Genomic DNA, 24110 nt, shown 5'->3' on the forward strand with positions numbered 1-24110 from the left:
CTGTGACTGACAGACGCCCTCCTTCTACGACTGACACACGCCCTCCCTCTGTGACTGACACATGCCCTCCTTCTACGACTGACACAGGGTCTCCCTCTGTGACTGACAGACGCCCTCCTTCTACGACTGACACACGCCCTCCCTCTGTGACTGACACATGCCCTCCTTCTACGACTGACACACGCCCTCCCCCTGCGACTGACCTAGGCCCTCCCTCTGTGACTGACTTGGCCCTCCCTCTGCGACTGACCTAGGCCCTCCCTCTGTGACTGACTTGGCCCTCCCTCTGTGACTGACTTGGCCCTCCCTCTGCGACTGACCTAGGCCCTCCCTCTGTGACTGACTTGGCCCTCCCTCTGCGACTGACCTAGGCCCTCCCTCTGTGACTGACTTGGCCCTCCCTCTGCGACTGACTTAGGCCCTCCCTCTGCGACTGACACACGCCCTCCCTCTGCGACTGACCTAGGCCCTCCCTCTGTGACTGACTTGGCCCTCCCTCTGCGACTGACCTAGGCCCTCCCTCTGTGACTGACCTAGGCCCTCCCTCTGCGACTGACCTAGGCCCTCCCTCTGTGACTGACTTGGCCCTCCCTCTGCGACTGACCTAGGCCCTCCCTCTGTGACTGACTTGGCCCTCCCTCTGCGACTGACTTAGGCCCTCCTTCTACGACTGACACACGCCCTCCCTCTGCGACTGACCTAGGCCCTCCCTCTGTGACTGACTTGGCCCTCCCTCTGCGACTGACCTAGGCCCTCCCTCTGTGACTGACTTGGCCCTCCCTCTGCGACTGACCTAGGCCCTCCCTCTGTGACTGACTTGGCCCTCCCTCTGCGACTGACCTAGGCCCTCCCTCTGCGACTGACCTAGGCCCTCCCTCTGTGACTGACTTGGCCCTCCCTCTGCGACTGACCTAGGCCCTCCCTCTGTGACTGACTTGGCCCTCCCTCTGCGAATGACCTAGGCCCTCCCTCTGTGACTGACCTAGGCCCTCCCTCTGTGACTGACCTAGGCCCTCCCTCTGTGACTGACCTAGGCCCTCCCTCTGCGACTGACCTAGGCCCTCCCTCTGTGACTGACCTAGGCCCTCCCTCTGTGACTGACCTAGGCCCTCCCTCTGTGACTGACCTAGCCCCTCAGTATCTGACACAGGCCCTCCCTCTGCGACTGACCTAGGCCCTCCCTCTGTGACTGACTTGGCCCTCCCTCTGCGACTGACTTAGGCCCTCCCTCTGCGACTGACCTAGCCCCTCAGTGTCTGACACACGCCCTCCCTCTGCGACTCACACAGGACCTCTGCTACTAATATAGGCCTTCTGTGGCTGACACAGGTTCTTGGCGACTGACACTGGCCCTCTATGTCTGACACTGGCCCTCTATGTCTGACAGAGGCCCTCTGCAAGTGATTCAGAACCCTCTGCCACTGACACAGGCCCTCTATGGCTGACACAGGCCCTCTATGGCTGGCACAGTCCCTCTGCGTCTGACACAGGCCCAGTCTCTCTTAGGCTTAGGGGACAGACACGTACACAGCATATATACAACATTTTGCAGGAAAATGAGCAGATAAGTAAAATACAGACAAGCGCACCGAGCTGTGATTCTGCTCAGCTAAATAAAGTAACAAACCCGCTGACATGACAGGATAGTGACCGGTCGTCTGTCTCTGATACGACGACTGCATTCACTCCACCATGTAGCATCCAGAATTACACAGGATAAAATCATGGCAGCGTCCACCATCACCACTTACACATAGGAAAACAGCGGGGTGGAGAGATGCTGCACACCTCAACACTGTGACATCAAAGAGGAAGAGTGGTGGAAGGACGGAGATCACCGGGCGGGGACGTCACTGATCTGGAAATGGTGGATACATGTAGCTAGATTGTGCTGGTATTTCTGCCGTACGAGGCGCAGACTCCGGACTGAATCCATCCAGAGGTTTTATCATTAGTTTCCATTCTCATCATTTGCAGATCAGTGAGGTCTCATCCGGTGATCTCCGTCCTTCCACCACTTTCCCTTTTTGGTGTTGGATCTCAATGTTGAGGCGTGTCGATGTTCCTTATATCATGTTGAGATCTCATCCTTTAGACTTTGGGTTTCTTTTTCAGTTTCTTCATTCTTCCTTCCATCTTTATTGTTGACTGTTTCGTCCCCCGTTGGTGCAGGTATAAACAAGCCTTTGTGAGATTCCGGAGCTCCTGGAGGGTCTGATGCTCGGCCTGTAATAAGACATGGGGGGTCATCACGGTCTCGGAGGCCACTGTGCTTCTCATACAGTCCCCGTGATGAGGCCGTACACTGAGACACGGTCACCAGCATTACGCCGTACGTCATTAATGAATTACAAGTCTGCTTCACCAGCCCCTTATCGTTATACTTCAAGGAATATCAAGGAAGGTGCAAAAAGGACAAAAACACCTGACAAATGTGACCTCATACTTCTTACACAATTTGAGTAAATAGTCAGTATTCACCATCCCGAATACTGGTCCTGATGTCACTGTACACACATCGATGATCAATAGGATAAAAGGAAGGTAAAAAAATCCAAAAATAATGCAAAAGCTGGGGGCGTGGCCAGTGCTGAGGTGTTGTGTGTGACATCAGTGATGACTAATTGTGATGTCATCATGAGGGAGTGTCTTATTACAAGCAATGAGAAGATCTGGGTTTTGTGGCAGACAAGGGATGTCATAAATCATGGTCCTTAAAGATAGCACCACTCATAGGGCCAAACCCTACAGTAGTGTGTATGTGTACAGTATGTGTATGGTAACAAACAGAAAATGATCGAGAGCTTTTGAAATGACCCACCTGGGGCCTCCATGACCCTGGATGAGACACTCAGGAGGCTGCAGCCTCAACAAGTCACAGACAAAATAACATTTATGAAACCTGACACTGATATCTAGGTACTGATATTTTTTTTACCCAGGGTCTATAATGTGGCCTAAACACTAATATGGCCATGTCTATTCTCAACACCAGGTGAAGTGTATTAGGCACCAGCTCATCACTTTGGCAGCAGATGAGACATTACAAATCTATTTTTTATGACGGATCCTCCCACTGTACTCACACTTCACCCAGAGGATCCTCAGGGGCAGGACCACAGCAAGTAGGATGACGAAGCCAATCACCAGGTGCAGGAGTGTCTGCAGTATCTGCTCCTTCCTCAAGCCACACAGATCAGAGGCTGCAAGAAACACAAAGAGAAACTAGGAGACTCAATCATCATGGACGTAACGGGGAGACAATGTACAATCAGAAACTTCACCGCCGGGAACATGAAGTTGAGACAACATAAAATCTGAGACTCTAGTGCTGGGGGTGTGACATAGAGATAACTTACAATCAGAGGTTGTAACGCTGGGGACGTAATACAATAATAGACTCCGCAGTCGGGGACGTAATATGTAGACAGCGTACAATCAGAGACTCCACCGGGGGGCACATAACATGGACAAGATAAACAATCAGAAACTCCACCACATGGGACGTAGCTTGGAGACATAGTAAAATCAGAGACTCCAACGCCGGGAATGTGAAGTTGAGACAATATACAATCTGAGACTCCACCACTGGGTACGTGACATGGAGACACTGCCCAATCAGAGACTCCACCTCAGGGGGCATAATGTGAACACAACTTTCTATCAGAGAGTCCAACACCGGGGGTATAATGTGGAGATGACATATAGTCAGGGACTCCACCACCGAGGGTGTAATGTGGGGACGACGTACAATCAGAAACTCCACCCCGGGGGGCATAACGTGGGCACAACTTACAATCAGAGCCTCCTCCATCAGGGATGTAACGTGGAGATGCCATACAATCAGAGACTCCACCACGGGGGCCGTAACGTGGGCACAACTTACAATCAGAGCCTCTACCATCAGGGATGTAACATGGAAATGCCATACAATCAGAGACTCCACCACTGGGGAAGTCATTTGGGCCTAAGAACGCAATATTCAGCACTGACTGACCACCAGCAATCGATATAACAGGACCTTGGTATTTGGTGAAGCTTCATATCCCCCAGGCTGTAGAGAGCACTCACCTCCTTCTATATACAGGCGTATATACTGTATATAAATCGCCGGCACAAGTAGTATATCAGCCACAAGTAGAGTGTCTTCCATAGCCATGATGATCAATGCATGCAGATGAAGACCTGTAATATACAGAGGGTAATGATAGAGGAAACACCCAGAGTGTAACACAGCCTGCATCCTATATTATATATGCACACAATATATGCATTTGTGGCTCCATTCCCTGCAGACTGGGAGCCCTGACACCTCATCTACTCTCCCGTTACGATACTGGCGGAGCTCTACTGGAATCCAATGACTGGAAGAGCATGAGTGGGACACAGCATGTAGAAGAGAAAGTTCTTGGAAGACGTACTATCTGGAGAGGAGTGTGAACAGTTCGGGTAAGACAGTTCTCAGGAGCTGGAGACTAGACTGACGGTAGTGAGTGAGCGTTCCATATGGTCTTCAGAAGGCCCAAAACAAAAACAAGATGGCGTCCACAGGTTCAACATCGGCCATCTTAGTAAAGAGCAACTGCAGATACACAACAGCGTCCTCCAGTGGTATGAAGTGGAAATGCAGAACAATTTATCAACGTAAATAATAGCGGCCACTAGTGGTCAGTCCACAGCAGTATGACAGATTCCTGACGTTACTGCCCCCTTACACCAGTGGCCTCTGGACGCTGCTTGACTTGGTCTATCTGGATATCTTTGGTGAAACTCTAAAGGGGGCTTTACACGCTGCGACATCGCTAGCGATTGATAGCGATATCCAGCGCGATAGCACCCGCCCCAACGTTCGTGCGACATTTGGTGCTCGCTGCCGTAGCGAACATTAGCGCTACGGCAGCGTCACACGAACATACCTTTACAGCGATGTCGCTGTGACCGCCGAACAATCCCTCCCTCAAGGGGGAGGTGCGTACGGCATCATAGCGACGTCACTGCGGCGTCACTAAGTAGCCGGCCAATAGAAGCGGAGGGGCGGAGATGAGCGGGACGTAATATCCCGCCCACCTCCTTCCTTCCGCATTGCCGGTGGACGGAGGTAAGGAGATGTTCGTCGTTCCTGCGGTGTCACACACAGCAATGTATGGAGCTGCAGGAACAACAAACAACATCGTACCTGTGGCAGCAGCGATATTAAGGAAAGGAGCGACGTGTCAACGAGCAACGATTTTGAATGATTTTGCGATCATTGATCGTCGCTCCTTGGTGTCACACGCTGCGATGTTGCTACCAGCGCCGGATGTGCGTCACTAACGACGTGACTCCGATAATATATCAGTAGCGATGTCACAGCGTGTAAAGTACCCTTAAGCAGTCGTGGAGCATTGGTATTTTCTACAGGTTCCCGGGAATTATCCTCAGGGCAGTGTCTTTGCCATTTTATTCATTACTACAACCTGTTTCTGAATATTCTGGAGCCCAGGATCTCTTCAGCCATGTAATGTTCTAGTCCATCCACTTCAATAGGACCAGGGGGAGGAAAGTGACGCCCTGGAAGAAGATTTGGGAGAACCTGGTTCAGTAATGAGACATGGAACGCAGGATGTATCTTCATTGTCCTGAGAAGACGAAGATGAAAACCTTCTGAACTAACGTTAGCGTCTAGTCACCTCGAAATGACCTCCAACTCATCGAGCCGAGCATCACGAGCATCAGTAAGGAGTGTTTCCCGGCCACTACTTCATGTGTCAGTAACAGAACGATACCCAGCACTTTCCATCCGTCAGTAGAGACGTGAGCAGGGTGTGCGCTGGATGAAGAATCCACCATACCTGTCACTGAACGGTGGGAAGATGGGCCAGAGCCGCGCCTTGGATATGTCACTGAAGAATCTGCTCAGACGGCTTCACCACCTCATTGTTTACATCTTGTACAATATTCTGTAGATCCTGGGCAGCTTGTCCAAAAATGTGAAGGTCACGGGACGTCTGATATTCACACGCTGTGTATTATGTCTCCAGTTTGGTTACACGAACCTCTAAATTTGTTCCCTGGGCGGATTCCACAGTAAAGCTTGAGTCTCCTGTTACCATACTGGTGGACCATGGCTGAAATCCAACGGCCGGAGAAGCACGAGCGAAAACTGCAAGGAGGTACTACAGTCCTTGGAAGAAATACTTGTAATAAAAGGAAGAATCCGGAGAGGAGTGGGCACAGTCTGGGGTAAGACAGATCTCAGGAGCTTGAGACTGGAGCTAGACGGAAGGTCAGACACAATACTCAAGTAATAAGAAGGCCCAAACAGGAAACAAGATGGCCTCCACAGGTCCAACATCGACCATTTTAGTAAAGAAGAAGAGCCTCCAGTGGTGAAAAGTGGAAATGCAGCAGAATTTATCAACGTGCATAATAGCGGCCACTAGTGGTCAATCTGTGGAAGGATGCCCCATGTACGCAGCCTGACATTATCCTGCACCTCCGCAGTGACAGCTACTTATGGTGGGAACATGGTGATTATTATGTATGAGCCGCTCTCCTCTATGGGGGCAGTTCTGACGGAGGATACAGATATATTAATATTATGTTGTACATAACCGAAATAATCCAGACAGAACAATCCGGATAAACTCACCGCACAGGATATAAACCCATAAAGCTCGGACCATAAGAACAACAAAGAGGACGATGATCTCCCCGATCATAAATGGCTGATAATTGGAAAGATGGGACACTGCAAAAAAAACAAAACAATATGTGACGAAAGTTCACCCCTGTGTATATAAGCCACGCCCATTTACATAGGCCACACCCCTTTATATAAGCCCCACCCCTTTATAAAATCCACATACGCCACACCCCTTTAAATAGGCCACACTCCTTTATATAGGCCACACCCATTTATGTAATCAACACTACCTTTATTTGAACCACACCCATTTGGTAAACCACAGCCTTTTATATAAGCCACACCCCCTGGACCCATCCAGTGGTCATACTGGGGTTGGATTTGGCACCCTCAGTACTGTGCATGTAGCCACCGTATTGTACGGCCATATGGGCACATACTATAGGCAGGTGGTACTATATTTGCAGTGTCCGCAGAGAGACAGCATCTCGGGATAATTTTTGGACATTGTTTGGAACGTACTTACTAAATGCAATGATGGAGAAGGCAATGAGCTCCATGCCGGTGCCACCTATGCACTTGATATAGAGGAGGACGTTCTGTAGACGAGCAGCATTTCCGGGCTCTGTAAGACATGATGGCAGGTCACTGACAGACAGGCGGGAACCCACCGCAGCTCATGTTCTGGTCAGTCTGGGGTTATGCTGGTGCCAGGACATGGTTTGGCTGCAGACCTATAGGGGCTATAGGGGGCTACTGAGGGCAGAAACAGGGTCACCCCTTAGTACAGCCCCCATATAGGATCAACCACCCTCAATAGGGTCCCATAATACACTGCAGGATCACTACCCCCATCATTATGTGCCACAATGCCCCAACACTGCCCCCAAAATACCTTTATCAGAGGATCCCCGGGGTAGACACAATGAACACCCCTCTCAATCACTTCCTAGACAGGGGCTCAATAACTAGAATGGAGGGCTCCACACTCCGTCTTCGGGCTCATTGTGCTGGTACTTACTGATTGTAACCAGTAGACATAGGAGATGAAAGACGTAGATGAAGCCCCCGATACAGCTGATAAAGAAGAACGGGGACCCTCCGCTCATTCCTGAGGAGACAAGTGATGGATGGTCATCTCTATAGAGGAGAGACGGATGTTATACACAGGACGGCACATTATAAGGAGAATACAATGTAGAGGAAGAGGAAATATGGAAGGTTGGAAGCCAAAAACTCAAGCCAGTGACATAATGAGCCTCCGAGACTGAACCTTGTCCTGGAGACTCTGTCGTGGCTAATGACGGCTGAAACCGCTCAGATCTGTGTATTGTGAGGACAGAAGACAGTGAAGGAAAAGTATAAGGCTCAGGGATCGGATAGGACGTTACTCTCGGGGATAAACTCCATCTCCTGCGAGTCCTTCTGGCTGACGAGGTTCTTCACTGTACACGTGTAGATGCCCCAGTATTGGGGGTCCGTGCCATCAACAAACAGGTGGTTATCACTCCCGATCCATGACGTGTTCCACTTTATCTCTTCTCCATTTAGTCGGAAGGTCGTATTGGAGGAGTCGCTAATCCCGGCATCACACAAGAGAGAAAAGCGGCAAGTTACATTGTCCTCATCTTGTCTTCTCAAGACCGGATCTTCCACAGGATCTGAGGAGAGAAGATGAAAAGAAATGATCGCAATCACAGGAGTGGACAAGAAATACAGGAGTATACAGGAGATACAGGAGTACACAGGAGTATACAGGAGACACAGGAGTACACAGGACACACAGGAGTATACTAGAGACACAGGAGTATACAGGAATATACTGGAGACACAGGAGTATACTGGAGACACAAGAGTATACAGGACAACACAGGAGACACAGGAGTATAAAGGAGTCATAGGAGTACACAGGAGACAGGAGTATACAGGATTACATGGGAGATACAGGAGTATACAGGACACAAAGAAGTATACCGGAGACAAAGGATTATGCAGGAGACACAGGAGTATGCAGTATTACATAGGAAACACAGGAGTATACAGGATAGAGAGGAGTATACAGGAGTACACAAGAGTATACAGGAGTATACTGGATACACAGGAGTATACAGGACTACACAGGAGACACAGGAGTACACAGTAGTATACAGGAGTACACAGGAGACACAGGAGTACACAGTAGTATACAGGAGTACACAGAATACACAGGAGTACACGGGAGTATTCTGGAGACACAGGAATATACTAGAGATACAGGAGTATAAGGGAGATACAGTTGAATGCTGGAGACACAAATGTATACAAGGGTTGACACCTTGAAATTGTTAAAAAAATGAATTATTTCTCCTCAAACAATTATTGTAGTTACACGTTTTGTATTTCTCATTTTTTTTTTCCTTTGTGTATGTAATGCTCGGGGTGTGAACTGCAGTGGACCCACTGGGCCGCAGCACATGGTACACCTGAGGGGTGTGACTTTGGTGCACACCGGGTATGCACTAGTCTCTGATGGTGAGGGTGGACTTGGCTGCCGGTAGCCACCAGGTGCCACTCACAGAGACTTGGTGACATGACAGTGGACCCCAGGGGTATGGACACTGACAGTCTCAGATATGATGGATGCAGCAGGCTCGGCCTGTATGGATTGATGCACAGGAGCAGTCAGTACAACAGGCTTGGCCAGTGTGGAACGATGCAACAAGAGAAGCCAGTACAGCAGGTTCAGCTGGTATGGAATAGCAGGATCGGCCGGTACTATGAAACAGACAGGTAAAAGCAACACAGCAGCAGCACATAGGTAACGGACCAAAACAACTAACAACGCGTCTCTAAGCTTACTCATAAGCTGAAAGGCGCTCACAAGATAGAGTTTGCACACCTAAAGGGCCAGCGTGCCCTAAGTGTGCTCCAGGAGGCCTGTACAGTGCGTGCAGGTCCTGGCAGTCAACGGCCATGACCGGGGACAAAGCAGCCACCACTGAGTAGCTGGGAGGGTGAGTGAGCCGACATCCACACCGGAGTTGGGGGGCAGGATAGTGATAGTGCCTTTTCCAGGAATTTCTTAAGGAGAAGAGGGGCATTAATATTCTCCTTGGGCTCCCATGATCTCTCCTCAGGGCCAATACCCTTCCAATCCACCAAGAAGATAGTTTTACCCTTTACCCTTTTATGTCTTTGTGGCAAGGATGTCTTATTCTGGCCTCCCCTGGCTCTGAGGATGTTCATTCAATTGTTTACATTTGTTTAAAAAAAGCAGATCACAGACGGCACAAAACTAAAGTCATTTCAAATAGCAACTTTCTTGCTTTAAGAAACACTAAAAAATCATAAAAACATAATGAGCAGCCAGTAACGGTTACTTTTCAAGACCAAACCGGGGCAAAAATTATGAAATCACTCAATTATGAGGAACAAATTATGGAATCACTCAATTATGAGGAAAAAAATTATGGAATCACCCTGTAAATATTCATTACCAAAACTAACACCTGCATCAAATAAGAACTGCTCGTCAGTCTGCATCTAAAAAGGAGTGATCACACCTTGGAGAGCTGTTGCACCAAGTGGACTGACATGAATCATGGCTCCAACATGAGAGATGTCAATTGAAACAAAGGAGAGGATTATCAAACTCTTAAAAGAGGGTAAATCATCACGCAATGTTGCAAAAGATGTTGGTTGTTCACAGTCAGCTGTGTCTAAAATCTAGGCCAAATACAAACAACATGGGAAGGTTGTAAAAAGGTAAACATACTGGTAGACCAAGGAAGACATCAAAGCGTCAAGACTGGAAACTTAAAGCAATATGTCTCCAAAACAGGAAATGCACAACAAAACAAATGAGGAACGAATGGGAGGAAACTGGAGTCAATGTCTGTGACCGAACTGTAAGAAACCGCCTAAAGGAAACGGGATTTACATACAGAAAAGCTAAACAATAAAAAGATGATTGCCTGAAGAGAACATGTAAATTTCCACAGTCATTGATCATATGGGGCTGCATATCAGGTAAAGGCACGGGGGAGATGGCTGTCATTACATCTTCAATAAATGCCCAAGTTTACATTAAAATTTTGGACACTTTTCTTATCCTATCAATTGAAAGGATGTTTGGGGATGATGAAATAATTCATCAAGATGATAATGCCTCCTGCCATAGAGCAGAAACTGGGAAAACATTCCTTGAAAGAAGACAGATAAGGTCAATGTCATGGCCTGCAAATAGTCCGGATCTCAATCCAATTGAAAATCTTTGGTGGAGGGGGCGTGGCCTGAGCAGCATGTGAGGAAGACCTGTGTAGAGACAGCTCCTGCAAAAAACTCCTGTATAATCCTGTCCAGCTGGGGTTAAAGTTTGTTTTACTGCTTTCCTGGAGTGGTGACCTCTCCTAGACTGAGGGGGCTTCAAAGACCTGAGTGATATGACCAGAACTCGGGCTGATAAGAAGCGCGGGACACAGGCCACACTCATGGACGCTGGAGCTTCATGTGGGGGCAGGGCGTCTGATGCAATAGCTCGCCTCAGCAAGTTTGCACGAGATCAGCCTGAGATACCTGAAGCTGTTAAGCAGTGTGACCTCAGCGTGGAGGAGATCCCAGGACAAGAACTGATGGAGGAGGAAGAGCAGCAGGGAGCTGTGAGTATGTTGGCTGCTGCCAGTAATGTGGAGAAGGGGGACAACCTTAGAGCTGCAGATGAAAACACAGATCCTGGGAGAGCAGAGCCCACCCTCAGTGATGTGCTTGCAGCAGTAAATACCTGCAACAATATGCTAGCCACTTTGAACATACAGATGGGAGGAATTAAAATGGACATTTCATCTATCAGGCACGAGTTGCAGGGGGTCAATGTACGGGTGGGGGCCCTGGAAGACCGGGTCAGTGCCACAGAGGATAAGCTTCCCCCTCTGACTCGGGACCTTGGCAGAGCAATCCACAATATCTCATTGCTTAGGGCTAAGGTGGACGATCTAGAAAACAGATCCCGCAGAAGCAATCTCCGACTGGTCGGGGTCCCAGAAAAGGCAGAAGGCAATAATCCAGTAGCTTTTTTTGAAATGTGGCTCCCCAAGACTTTGGGTATGGATCTGTTTTCTCCTTTCTTCACTATTGAGCGGGCACATAGGGTCCCCACTAGACCCCCACCACCAGGGGCACCCCCTCGTCCTATCCTCCTCAAGCTACTGCACTTCAGGGACAGGGACACTGCGCTCCGCAGAGCCCGGGAGATTAAGGATCTGGCTATTGATGGCCATAAGGTCTCACTGTACCCGGATTTTTCCACTGAAATCCAGCAGAGGAGAGCGCAATTTATTGATGTAAAAAAACGCCTGAGGCAGCTGCAGATCTCTTACTCAATGCTATACCCTACCAGGCTGCGAGTGGTGGCGGATGGTGGGACAAAGTTTTTTGACACTCCAAAGGATGCAGCCGCATGGCTCGATACCAATGAAAAAGGACTGCGCAGAAATCACCGCTGAGGATTATTGCGGATCCCTTGCTGTTGGACTTGCTGAGGTGAACGTGCTATGTTTCCCGGCTGGAACACTTATGGACGGTTGGCAGGAGCCACCCAGATAGGTTACTATGCAGTTGATGACTGTTCAGGAATTTAAACCGTTATGTGCTCTTAGGGTTATGTTTAGCCCCACTTCTCTCTGTTTGAGAGGAATGTCCTGGTTTACTGTGTATGTTTTTATGTTGTTTGACCTTTTTGTTTTATGCACCTGTTTGGTCTATGCTCATCTATGGGAACTGCTGCAGATGGGTCCGGAGGTCCCCGCTTGCTGCCCCCTGCTGTTACATATGTGTACTCACCCTTATGGCGAAGGAGGTTAATATAGTGGCCTGGAATGTGCGAGGATTGGGTGAAGCCACTAAAAGATGTGCAGTTTTTCTGTTTCTACAGCAGCTTAAGCCAGACATAATATTCTTATCAGAAACGCACTTGGTGAAGGAGCGGCTCCACTTGCTCCACAAAAAATGGATAGCCCATGAGTACCACTCTGTATATACCACACATTCCAGGGGGGTGAGTGTCTTAGTACACAGGACAGTGCCGTTTGAGTGTCTTAAAGCTTCTGTGGATCAGGAGGGTAGATTTGTATGTCTTTACTGTGTCCTTCATAATGTGCGCTGTGTTCTAGTTGCAATTTATATTCCGCCGCCATACACAGGGGAACCATTGAAACGTATCCTCAATTTTGTTGCTTCCCTCCCTGAGGTCCCCACCCTATTAGTAGGAGACTATAATAATTACTTGCACCCGTATTGGGATAAGTTACATACAGGGAATATCTCAGTGGGGGCGGCAGCTACATCCCTTGCCAGACTGATGGAGGAGGTGGGATATGTAGATATTTGGCGTATTAGGAACCCGCAGGTCCGGCAGTATTCATGCTATTCTAGTTCTCATCATTCACTGTCCCGGATTGACCTGGCCATTGGAAATGCTCAGCTGCTGCCTTGTGTAGCTTCAGTCACGTACCTGGCCAGGGGGGTGTCTGACCACTCCCCACTACAGGTCCGTCTAAGGCTTGGGGACCCAGACCGGCTGGCGGGGATACCTTGGCGGCTCAACCCTTTTTGGATACAACTGATAGGGGGCACTCTGACTGACACTATACGGGAATATTTTGTGACAAATGACGGTACGGCATCTAAACATATAGTGTGGGACGCAATGAAGGCGTATGTTCGTGGGACATATATTAGGGAAATTTGCACCCGAAAGGCGAAAACAAGAGAGCGCACTAAGTATCTGACGGACACTTTAGGTGATGCAGAACGACTTCTTATATCTAACCCTACAGATGATGCCAAGCGGGACTTAGAGAGGGCACAGAGAGCTCTGAGAGACCATATGACTTCCTTGGCCACTAACAAACGCTTTTTCCTTAAGCAGCGGTACTTTACGGAGGGGGAGAGTGTGGGACATCTCTTGGCTACAATTGCTAGGGCGCAGGAGGGATTGACCTATATCACCAAATTGAAACTTGACACTGGAGAGGAGGTGAGGGACAGCGGGAGGATTGTGGAGGTCATGCAACAGTATTACACCCAATTATACTCCTCTAAATCGCATTATGGGGATGAGGAACTGCGGGGCTTTGTGGAGGAGATCACTCTCCCCAGTCTGTCAGATAGTGAGAGAGAATCCCTGAATAGAGATATAGACCTGGAGGAGCTGGAGGAGGCGCTCGGTCAAATCCAAAATGAAAAGGCCCCAGGTGCGGACGGACTCCCGGGGGAATTCTACAAATTATATACCCATCTGCTGCTGCCAAGACTCTTGGATGTGTTCAGAGATGCTGAGGAGAAGGGATCCCTCCCTGCATCCATGAGGGAGGCTATTATTGTTCTGATTTTAAAACCCGGGAAAGATCCGACCGCGCCTGACTCCTATCGCCCAATCTCGCTGCTTACATTAGATATTAAATTAATCGCTAAAATTCTAGCTAACAGGTTGTCCCGGGTGATCACGTCAGTGATCCACGAGGATCAGACTGGATTCATCCCCAATAAATCTACTTCCATTAATTTGCGACGTTTATTCCTGGGGATACAGCTAAGTTCTGAGGGGAGAAACAAGGAGAGAGCAGTCCTGTCATTAGATGCGGCCAAAGCCTTTGACAGTATTGAATGGAATTTCCTATGGGTAGTTTTGGAGAAATTGGGTCTTGGCTCCAGATTTATTGGCTGGGTCAAATTGTTATATGCCTCTCCGCGGGCCAGGATTCGAGTTAATCGTTGTACCTCCTCGTCTTTTAATTTGGCCAGGGGCACGAGACAGGGCTGTCCTCTCTCTCCATTACTATTTGCAGCGGCAATTGAGCCATTGGCAGCTATGAATCCAAGAGAACACAGTCCTGCACCACCCATACACGCCTATCACACCTGGGATCACTGGAGGGTAAGGAATATAGCACCAGACGTCCTTGTTGGAAGCCGGATCAGCGTGCAGGTCCAAACAGCAAAAGTCAGTTCAGTTCATCAATACAGAAGAAGAATAAGACCGCACCAATGCTGATGTCTTTTTCCGGATAATCTTTATTCCATAAACTCGGTTAAAAGGTGTTGTAAAATCAGCGGGTGGAGGAGACCTGGATGCTGCCCCTCACTATGGACGACGGCCGTTTCGCCTGTGATTAGGCTTCCACGGGTCCACCATTGGCAGCTATGCTTCGTGCATCCGCTGGCGTAAAGGGGTTTGAGATAGGCGGTCTGGAGCATAAGGTTTCCCTCTATGCGGACGATTTGTTGCTGTATCTCAGGGAGGTGGGGACATCGGTGGGCCCAGCAATAAATATTATTATAGAATTTGGTAGGCGCTCGGGACTCCTAATAAACTGGAAGAAATCGGCCCTGCTCCCTATAGATCCACCCCCATCTAATTTTAGTACTCTGGGGCTGCCAATTCCGACGGTGGATAAATTTAAATACCTGGGGATTGTGGTTAGTGCCCGACCGCGTGATTACTACTCTCAAAATCTGGAACCAGTGTTGGCTCAGTTTAGGAACAAGATAGATGCCTGGTGTCGACTCCCACTGTCCCTTATTGGCCGTGCTAATCTACTTAAAATGGTACTGATGCCCAAACTTCTGTATCTTCTCCACAACGCCCCAATATGGATCCACTGGAAATTTTTCCGTAAAATCAACACTTTGTTTCGGGAACTCTTGTGGCAAAAGCAGCAGGCTAGAATCCGCCTTGAGACCCTGCAGAGAGGGAAGGAGGATGGGGGTCTGGCAGTCCCCAACCCGTGGGTTTATTATGTTGCGGCACAGATGCAGCACTTCAGGGGGTGGGGAAAGGATGACGCTGGGGGCAAATTGGTGAGGGGCCTTGCAGAATGGGGACACCCAGTGGCTTTTTTGGATGCAGGATTCTCACCCAGAGGAGGAACATTATATCCAACATTATCATTGATGTACAAGGTGTGGGATAGAGGGAAGCAGTTGCTGGGAATATCAGGAATGACTGAGTACTGGCCCTTATGGCATAATCGTGGACTGGCGGAGCTGCAGAGACTCCCGGGTTGGAGAATGTGGGTGAGCAGGGGGGTGCATCAGGTGTCTCAGATTCTTCAGAATAATATACTTAAAAGATTTGACCAGCTTCAAGCTGAGTTTGGGATACCGCACAGTTCCTTTTACCAATACCTGCAGCTCCGTCATGCCTATGAGACACAGACACGTCGTATGGACATTAGGATAGAGCGGAATCACACTCTTACTGAATTGTTGACATCTGACCGCTCCTATGGTATTATTTCTAGGTTGTATACAGCGATGTTATCTAGACACCTCGACAAATTCCCTTTGCAGGCTAGAGAGAAGTGGGAGAGGGACCTAGGCCCTATGACAGAGGAACAGTGGGGTGAGGTCCTGTCTCAGACTCCAAGCCTTGCTGTATCTGAAGGCCAACGACTGTCACAGCTATTCCTGTTACATAGAGTATATAGGACACCTAGTCTACTGCATAAGATGGGAGTTAGGATGGATGATCTGTGTCCTAGGTGCGGACAGGAGGGTGCGAATCTGATGCATATGATGTGGTCCTGTGGGAACATTGAAGATTACTGGAGGGCAGTACTAGATTTGGTTAGACAAGTTTTCAATATCCGTCTACAGCCAAGACCTATTATATGTATCCTGGGTCTACTGGAGGGGGGGGTGGACTTGAGCTCGCCGGTAATGGTCGGTATTACACGTCTCTTGTACCAGGCTAGGAAACTGTTGGCCTACCACTGGTTAGACCCAGCGCCTCCGGTCATCGGGGATTTTAGGGAAAGAGTAAACGCTATACTTCGACTGGAGAGAGGAATATACCTTAAAAGAAATGCATTGAAAAAGTTCTATAAGATCTGGGGGGCATGGTTGGATACCCCAGGCCTTCCCTCCTCGGCGTTACTGCAGGACAGTGCGAGCGACCAGGTCCTTCTCCTTCTGACCGGTTAACAAATTTCCTCAAATAGGGTGATATGCGTACTGCTGGAAGGTGTGTGCATGTATATGTGTGTGCATGTATATGTGTGTGCATGTATATGTGTGTGCATGTATATGTGTGTGCGTGCGTGCGTGCGTGTATGTATATGTGTATATATATATAATGTCATAATGATGCTGGGTAAGCTATACTATGGAGAATATATTGGGAAATAATATGCACTTTGAGACCCATATTGAAATGAGACGTGGACTGCGGGTGCATTGTTTATTATGTTATTTGTGTGGTTTTTCTTATTGACTAAAGGTTTTTTCCCTTTCTGTGATATTTCTATGGAGGGAATTATTTTATGTGTTGTATAATTTTGATGTTAAATAAAAATGAACCTGATTTAAAAAAAAGAAAATCTTTGGTGGAAGTTGAAGAAAATGGTCCATGACAAGGCTGCAACCTGCAAAGCTGATCCGGTAACAGCAATCAGAGAAAGCTGGAGGCAAATTGATGAAAAGACTGTTTGTCACTCATTAAGTCCATGCCACAGAGACTGCAAGCTGTAATAAAAGCCAGAGGTGGTGCAACAACATACTAGTGATGTATTACAGGAGGGTTCTTTTGTTTGTTTGTTTTTCATGATTCCATAATTTTTTCCTCATAATTGAGTAATTCCATAATTTTCACCCTGTGTGGTCTTGAAAAGTAACCGTTACTGGCTGCACATTATGTTTTCATGATTTTTTTAGTGTTTCTTAAAGGGAAGGTGTCGCGTTTTTTTATTTTTGTATTGAAAATAGTGATTATGAAATCAAGTATTTTTAATACAAAATTAAAATCGCAGCTTATTTAGTTTTTATTTAATTCTAATTTTACTGGAGGCACTGGGGGCTGCCATGCTGGATTTGCTGTGTGTGTAACGACAGTTACTCACTGCTTTATGGCAGCCCTTGTGCATTGCCAGTCGGAATCCGACCTCTAGCCTTATTACAGTAGAGCTCCCTGCTGTGAAATGGACGCGCCCCCTGGGCTGTCCAGATCACAGCAGAGCGAGGAGATCAGAGCCATCTCTCTGCAGCTCACAGTGGTCATGCTGTGTGCTAAACTTTTCCCCCTGTCACCCGTTCGGCCCGTGGGGAGTAGTGTAGCGCCCCTCCCCCCCGCCGCCGATGCTTCCGTCTCTGATAATACCCCCACACTCTTCCCCCATGGTCTGTCACCTGTTGGCCTGTGTTTGAGTAGTGTACGGCCCCCCTCCCTCCCCGGCCGCAGCGAGCGTGCTTATGCTTGTGTGTGTGTGTGTCGCAGAGCATTTTGCGTGTGTGCTGGCAGAGCAATGTGTGTGCGTGCTTGTGTGTGTGTGTCGCAGAGCATTTTGTGTGTGTGCTGGCAGAGCAATATGTGTGCGTGCTTGTGTGTGTGTGTCGCAGAGCATTTTTTTGAGTGTGTGCTGGCAGAGCAATGTGTGTGCGTGCTTGTGTGTGTGTGTCGCAGAGCATTTTGCATGTGTGCTGGCAGAGCAATGTGTGTGCGTGCTTGTGTGTGTGTGCTGGCAGAGCAATGTGTGTGCGTGCTTGTGTGTGTGTGTGTCGCAGAGCATTTTTTTGCGTGTGTGCTGGCAGAGCAATGTGTGTGCGTGCTTGTGTGTGTGTGCTGGCAGAGCAATGTGTGTGCGTGCTTGTGTGTTTGTGTGTGTGTCAGAGCATTTTGTGTGTGTGCTGGCAGAGCAATGTGTGTGCGTGCTTGTGTGTGTGTGTGGCAGAACATTTTTTTGCATGTGTGCTGGCAGAGCAATGTGTGTGCGTGCTGTGATGTGTGTGTGTCAGAGCATTTTGTGTGTGTGCTTGTGTGTGTGTCGCAGAGCATTTTTTTGCGTGTGTGCTGGCAGAGCAATGTGTGTGCGTGCTTGTGTGTCGCAGATCATTTTGTGTGTGTGCTGGCAGAGCAATGTGTGTGCATGCTTGTGTGTGTGTGGCAGAGCATTTTGTGTGTGTGCTGGCAGAGTAATGTGCGTGCGTGCTTGTGTGTGTGGCAGAGCATTTTGTGCGTGCATGTTGCAGAGAATTGTGGGTGAGCGTGCAGCAGAGCATTGCTCTGCTCTACCCAGCCCCCGCTACTGCTGCCGCCCCTCCCCCCCACCGTTAACGTCTCTAATGACACCCCCTCCCTCCCCTCTACCCAGCCCCAGTGTGTGTGTGTGTGTGTGCGCGCACCATTGCATGTGTGTGCCACTGCATGTGAGTACCTGTTTGTGTACTGGTGATACTGTCTGCAGGGTTGTGTATCTAATCCTATTCTGTGTGATACTGTCTGCTGAGCTGTGTATCTAATCATGTCCGGTGTGATACTGTCTGCTGAGCCGTGTATCTAATCCTATCCTGTGTGATACTGTCTGCTGAGCTGTGTATCTAATCCTATCCTGTGTGATATTGTCTACTGAGCAGTGTATCTAATCCTATCCTGTGATACTGTCTACTGAGCCGTGTATCTAATCCTATCCTGTGTGATACTGTCTGCTGAGCTGTGTATCTAATCCTATCCTGTGTGATACTGTCTACTGAGCAGTGTATCTAATCCTATCCTGTGATACTGTCTGCTGAGTCGTGTATCTAATCCTATCCTGTGTGATACTGTGTGCTGAGCCGTGTATCTAATCCTGTCCTGTGTGATACTGTCTGCAGGGCTGTGTATCTAATCCTATCCTGTGTGATACTGTCTGCTGAGCTGTGTATCTAATCCTATCCTGTGTGATACTCCTGATGTCCTTGGTGACACTTTAGACATTTCTGGTCACCAACAAAATGGCTGTGCATTGTGTCCCTACACTTCATTCTCTCTTATCTGTTGTAAACACTCAGATTAGGAGGGGGAGGCGTGCCATCACAAAGAGCAGACTCAGCCCACTTTACTGCAGGCTGTAATGTGAGCTTTTTCTACAGTGGGATTTCTGTAGGATTTCAGAAGCTGCTCCCCCTAGTGTTTAACAGTGGAAAATATCAAACTTTTTACATTTTTTTTAATATTTTGCACAATTAAAAACAAATAATATTTAAACAAAACATTTAAACATCATTACTTTAAATTTTTTCAGTTATTGAATTATTTTTTTTTTTTGACGATACCTTCCCTTTAAAGCCAGAAACTTGCCATTTGAAATGACTTTAGTTTTGTGCTGTCTCTGATCTACTTTTTTTAAACAAAAGTAAACAACTGAATGAACATCCTCAGAGCCAGGTGATTCCATAATTTTTGCCAGGATTTGTAGAAGAGAGCCATACCTTGTATTTAGGCTGGAACAACGGAGGATCCAGGCGTCTCTTATCCACATACCTCTTCATTCAGATGGAGGACTGCTCCAGAGAGGACTTGGCTCCACCCAGATCTTCGAGAAACTCTTGATGAGAGCATCGACTGGAGGGTTGCCAGAGGTCATAACCACAGTAGAAGGGATTTTGGGCTGCTGTCCATACACTATATGGAATGGGGAGTTACAGGAGGACTCACTCACGTGATTATTGTAGGAGACTTTCACCTATAGAAAAAGCTTGACCCAATCGTTGCTGTGTTTGTTGACGAAGTGCAGCAAGACATTCATCAGGATCTTGTTAACTCACTCCAGTTGACTGTTGGACTGTGGATGGTAGGTCAATAAGAAGTCCAAGGTGACATCCAATAGCTCACAGGTGGACTTCCAGAACCGAGATGTGAACTGGACGCCTCTGTAGGACACAATGTGGAAAGGTGGGTCATGCAGGCCAAAGATGTGCTGGATAAAGTGCTCAGCAGACACTGGGCAGAAAGCGGAGTGAAATGGGCCATCTTAGAGAACCTGTCCACTACTACCCAAATGATAAAGCTCCCAAAGGACTTCTGCAGGTCGGCCATAAAGTCCATCGATATGTGCTGCCAAGGAGTGGAGGGCACTGGTAGAGGAAGCAGTCACTAAGCAAGAAGCTTTTTAAGGGTCTTGTTACAGGCAGAGACAAACTCCATTTAGTTTTGATGCAGCGTTGGCCGCCATTACTGCAGAGAGATAAGCAGAGTGGTCTTCTTCTGACTGGCATGAACGAACAACTTAGAGGAATAACCCCACTAAAGAACACACCTTCTGTCTGCTTCCACGATGAATATCTTTCCGGGAGGTACTTGAGACACACTTACCAGAGATACCATTTGCACCATGGAGGGCTCGATAATGCGTTGAGGCTCTATCTCCTGGTCGGCAGACAGAAAGGACGTGGAAAGAGTGTCCTCCTTGACGTTCTTTCCGTCCAAATGAAAATGTTAACTAAAAATCAAAGCGTGCGAAGAAAAGTGACCATCGGACCTCTGAGCTGACTGAAGGTGGGCCAAGTTTTTCTTGTCAGTGTAGATTACCACTGGATGCACTACCCCTTTAGCAGGTATAGCCACTCCTCCAGAGCCCTGATGATTGCCAACAGTTCTCGTTCTCCAATAGAGTAGATGCAGTCAGGAGCAGAGAAGGCCCTGGAAAAGAAGCCGCAGGTTACCATCTTAACGGTAGCAGACTTCTGAGTGAGAAGCACACCGGCTCCAGAGGATGAAGCATCCACTTCCAGGAAAAAATGCTTGTTAATTTTCAAGTCTATGCAGCCCCAGAGCCAAAGTATGGGCGTGATCGAGGAAGTTAAATGTACTTTGGCTTCAAGAGTCCATATCTTGGGATTTGCCCCCTTGCAGGTCAAGGCCAAGATGGGGAGAATCCAGAAAGAATATTGTGGGAGGAATTGGCAGTAGCAATTGGCAAAGCCAAGGTACAACTGAATCACGTTAACTACATCTGGACGAGGTTACTTCAGGACCGCCAACATCTTCTCTGGATCCATCTCCAAGCAGGTGTCAGAGATTAAGGGAAGACTGTTCAAAGAGGCACTTCTCGATTTTTGCGAAAAAGTGATTCTCTCCTAGTCTTTGTAGAACCTGGCGAACATTCCTCCAGTGTGTGGCAGATCGTAAGAAAACACTAAAATGTCAACCAGGTATGCCACCACGCATAAACAGAGAATATTGCGGAATATATAATTGACAAATTCCTGAAAGACCGCTTGTCACAAACCACCGGGGGGGTCACTCAGAAATCCCCCGCGCTGGCTACCAGTACGTCACAATCGGGGGGTAACAAGTGGGGGTCACCCCTCCTTTATACCTCCCGACCGACAGACAGAGCACGTGACGCGCTCTCTAGCGCCCCTCTTATAGTCAGGCCAATTATGGAATTGCCCGACAATAAGCAAGGAGGCCGCTATACTACTTATGCCGATTATTGAAGGGTCCCCAGTGAGAGTAGGGTATATATTCCCCCGACCTCCGCGGGCGGAATATATAAAACCTCCCCGGATCTCACTGGCCTCCCCACAATAATCCTTGGCACAACTCGCTGCCACCAACCGCTTCACGGTAACTATTAGCCGAACACACAGACGTGGGATTCAAGATCGAGATAACAGAACAGCCCAAGATTAATTATATAATTTAATCAGCCTAAAGCCACACTAGAAACTACAATATATACAATAGGGAATCTACAGAATATACATATGTCAGAGTACGGTTACAGATAAAGCATGGTTTACAAACAGGTATGCAATTCAATCAGTTACATTGTGCGTCTGGCCACAGGGGGGCGCTGTAGACCAGGTTTCCAGGAACTCCCACAGATGTTTCCTACACGTGACCCCCAGCGAAAGAACACTGGAAAATGGCCGAAGTAGGGTTATCAACCTGGGCAAATCCAGGTCCCCTCCTACCTTAGTGACCTCAGAGGGAGCACTGCTCCACCCCTGGCTGGAGTTATGGACAAAATCCACAACATGGAATATGGCCATAACTTGGCCTGGGAGCGTCGTAGGCGGACGCCAACGCTCTCATTGTGACAGCTATGAATTTAGCTACAGAATGAGAGGACTCGTGACTTGTCTACTAGTTCCACATTGGCTGATATCACGCCTGGGGTATTTCCCAAGCTCCCGCTCCCCTAAAAAAGGGTGTGCCAGCATCGTCCGCATGCGGAGACACCATTTTTATGGTTGCCATATTTATCGGAAATATGGCTTGCGAGATATGAACCATTTTTTACTGGAGTCGTTCTGTCTGGATACTTCCAAGCTTGCTAATGAGATAGCAGCTCCTACCACAGGGTCACGGCAGGGAGTCATCCTGTGTCCATTGTTCCCACATCACCTAATTTCCATATCATAGGAGATGGCCATGGGATGTGACACCTTCACAGATGCTGGACATTGAGGACAAGAAGGGAGGGGGGCACTGCCAGGGAGTGATGAGCGATTATGACTGGAAGTCATAATTCATCTTCATATCCCGGGATTTGCCTCACACCTCCCCCCTTTTGAGGGCGCTAGGGGGCAGCACACTCCGGTGTTCCCCCGTGCGCCCGTCCGCGACCTCTCCTTGTCGGGACAGCCCGTCTGCGTTACCGTGGTCACGGCCCCTTTTGTGGCGAATGGTGAAGTTGTATTGCTGGAGCGCAAGGCTCCATCGCAACAATCGCCCATTCGTCCCAGAGACGGTGTGCAACCAGCTGAGGGGATTGTGGTCCGTCTCCACGATGAAGTGGCGCCCGTATAGATAGGGTTGCAGACGCTGCAGGGCCCACACTATGGCCAGGCACTCCTTCTCCATCGTGGAATAGGCCACTTCCCTTGGTAACAGCTTCCTGCTCAGGTACAAGACTGGGTGCTCTTGGCTCGCAGAGTCCACCTGGCTGAGTACCGCACCGAGGCCGAAGTCACTGGCGTCGGTCTGTACTACAAACGGCCGCGTGAAGTCGGCTGCCTGTAGCACGGGCGGGCTGGACAGGGCGTCCTTTAGGGCCCGGAAGGCTGTCTCGCAGTCCACTGTCCAATCGACTGCAGAGGGCAGCTTCTTCTTGGTGAGGTCCGTCAAGGGCTTTGCCAGGCTACTATAGCATGGAACAAACCTCCTATAGTACCCAGCGGTCCCCAAGAAGGACATCACCTGCTTCTTGGTCCTGGGGGTGGGCCAGGATGCGATGGCTTCCACTTTCTCAGGCTCGGGCTTCAGTGTTCTCCCGCCTACCCGGTGACCGAGGTACTGGACCTCACTCATGGCCAGCTGACACTTTCCCGGCTTGATGGTCAAACCTGCCTGGTGGAGCCGCCTGAGCACCTGTGCTAGATGCTCTAGGTGGTCCTCCCAGGTGGGACTGAAGACGGCAATGTCATCCAGGTACGCGGCCGCGTACCCTTCAAGTCCCTTGAGCAGGGTGTTGACCATCCGCTGGAAAATGGCAGGGGCATTCCTCATCCCGAATGGCATCACCGTGGAATCGTACAGTCCAAATGGGGTAATAAAGGCAGAGCGTTCCCTGGCCTTGCGAGTCAGGGGGATCTGCCAATATCCCCGGCTCAGATCCATGATGGTCAGGTACTGAGCCCCGGCCAACTGATCGAGCAGGTCATCGATGCGTGGCATTGGGTACGCATCGGCGACCGTGACAGCATTGAGCCCCCTGTAGTCCACGCAGAACCGAGTGGTTCGGTCCTT

The 24110-nt window shown here is 48.8% G+C and overlaps 1 protein-coding gene across 1 annotated transcript in view; it reads right to left on the bottom strand.

Moving 5' to 3' along the window:
• Nucleotides 1-764: 764 nt before the first annotated feature.
• Nucleotides 765-24110, bottom strand: part of LOC142269949 (uncharacterized) — a 66432-nt gene continuing 43086 nt past the window's right edge. Inside the window, exons 3-9 of the mRNA XM_075332421.1 lie at nt 8017-8286; nt 7647-7736; nt 7152-7250; nt 6632-6730; nt 4072-4185; nt 3087-3203; nt 765-2226 (exon numbers count right to left, since the gene is read on the bottom strand). Coding sequence (XP_075188536.1) covers nt 2072-2226; nt 3087-3203; nt 4072-4185; nt 6632-6730; nt 7152-7250; nt 7647-7736; nt 8017-8286 — 944 coding nt within the window. The 3' untranslated portion in view covers nt 765-2071. The remainder of the gene's footprint in view (nt 2227-3086; nt 3204-4071; nt 4186-6631; nt 6731-7151; nt 7251-7646; nt 7737-8016; nt 8287-24110) is intronic.

The sequence above is a fragment of the Anomaloglossus baeobatrachus genome, chromosome 1, assembly GCF_048569485.1.
Source record: "Anomaloglossus baeobatrachus isolate aAnoBae1 chromosome 1, aAnoBae1.hap1, whole genome shotgun sequence".
Taxonomy (NCBI): Eukaryota; Metazoa; Chordata; class Amphibia; order Anura; family Aromobatidae; genus Anomaloglossus; species Anomaloglossus baeobatrachus.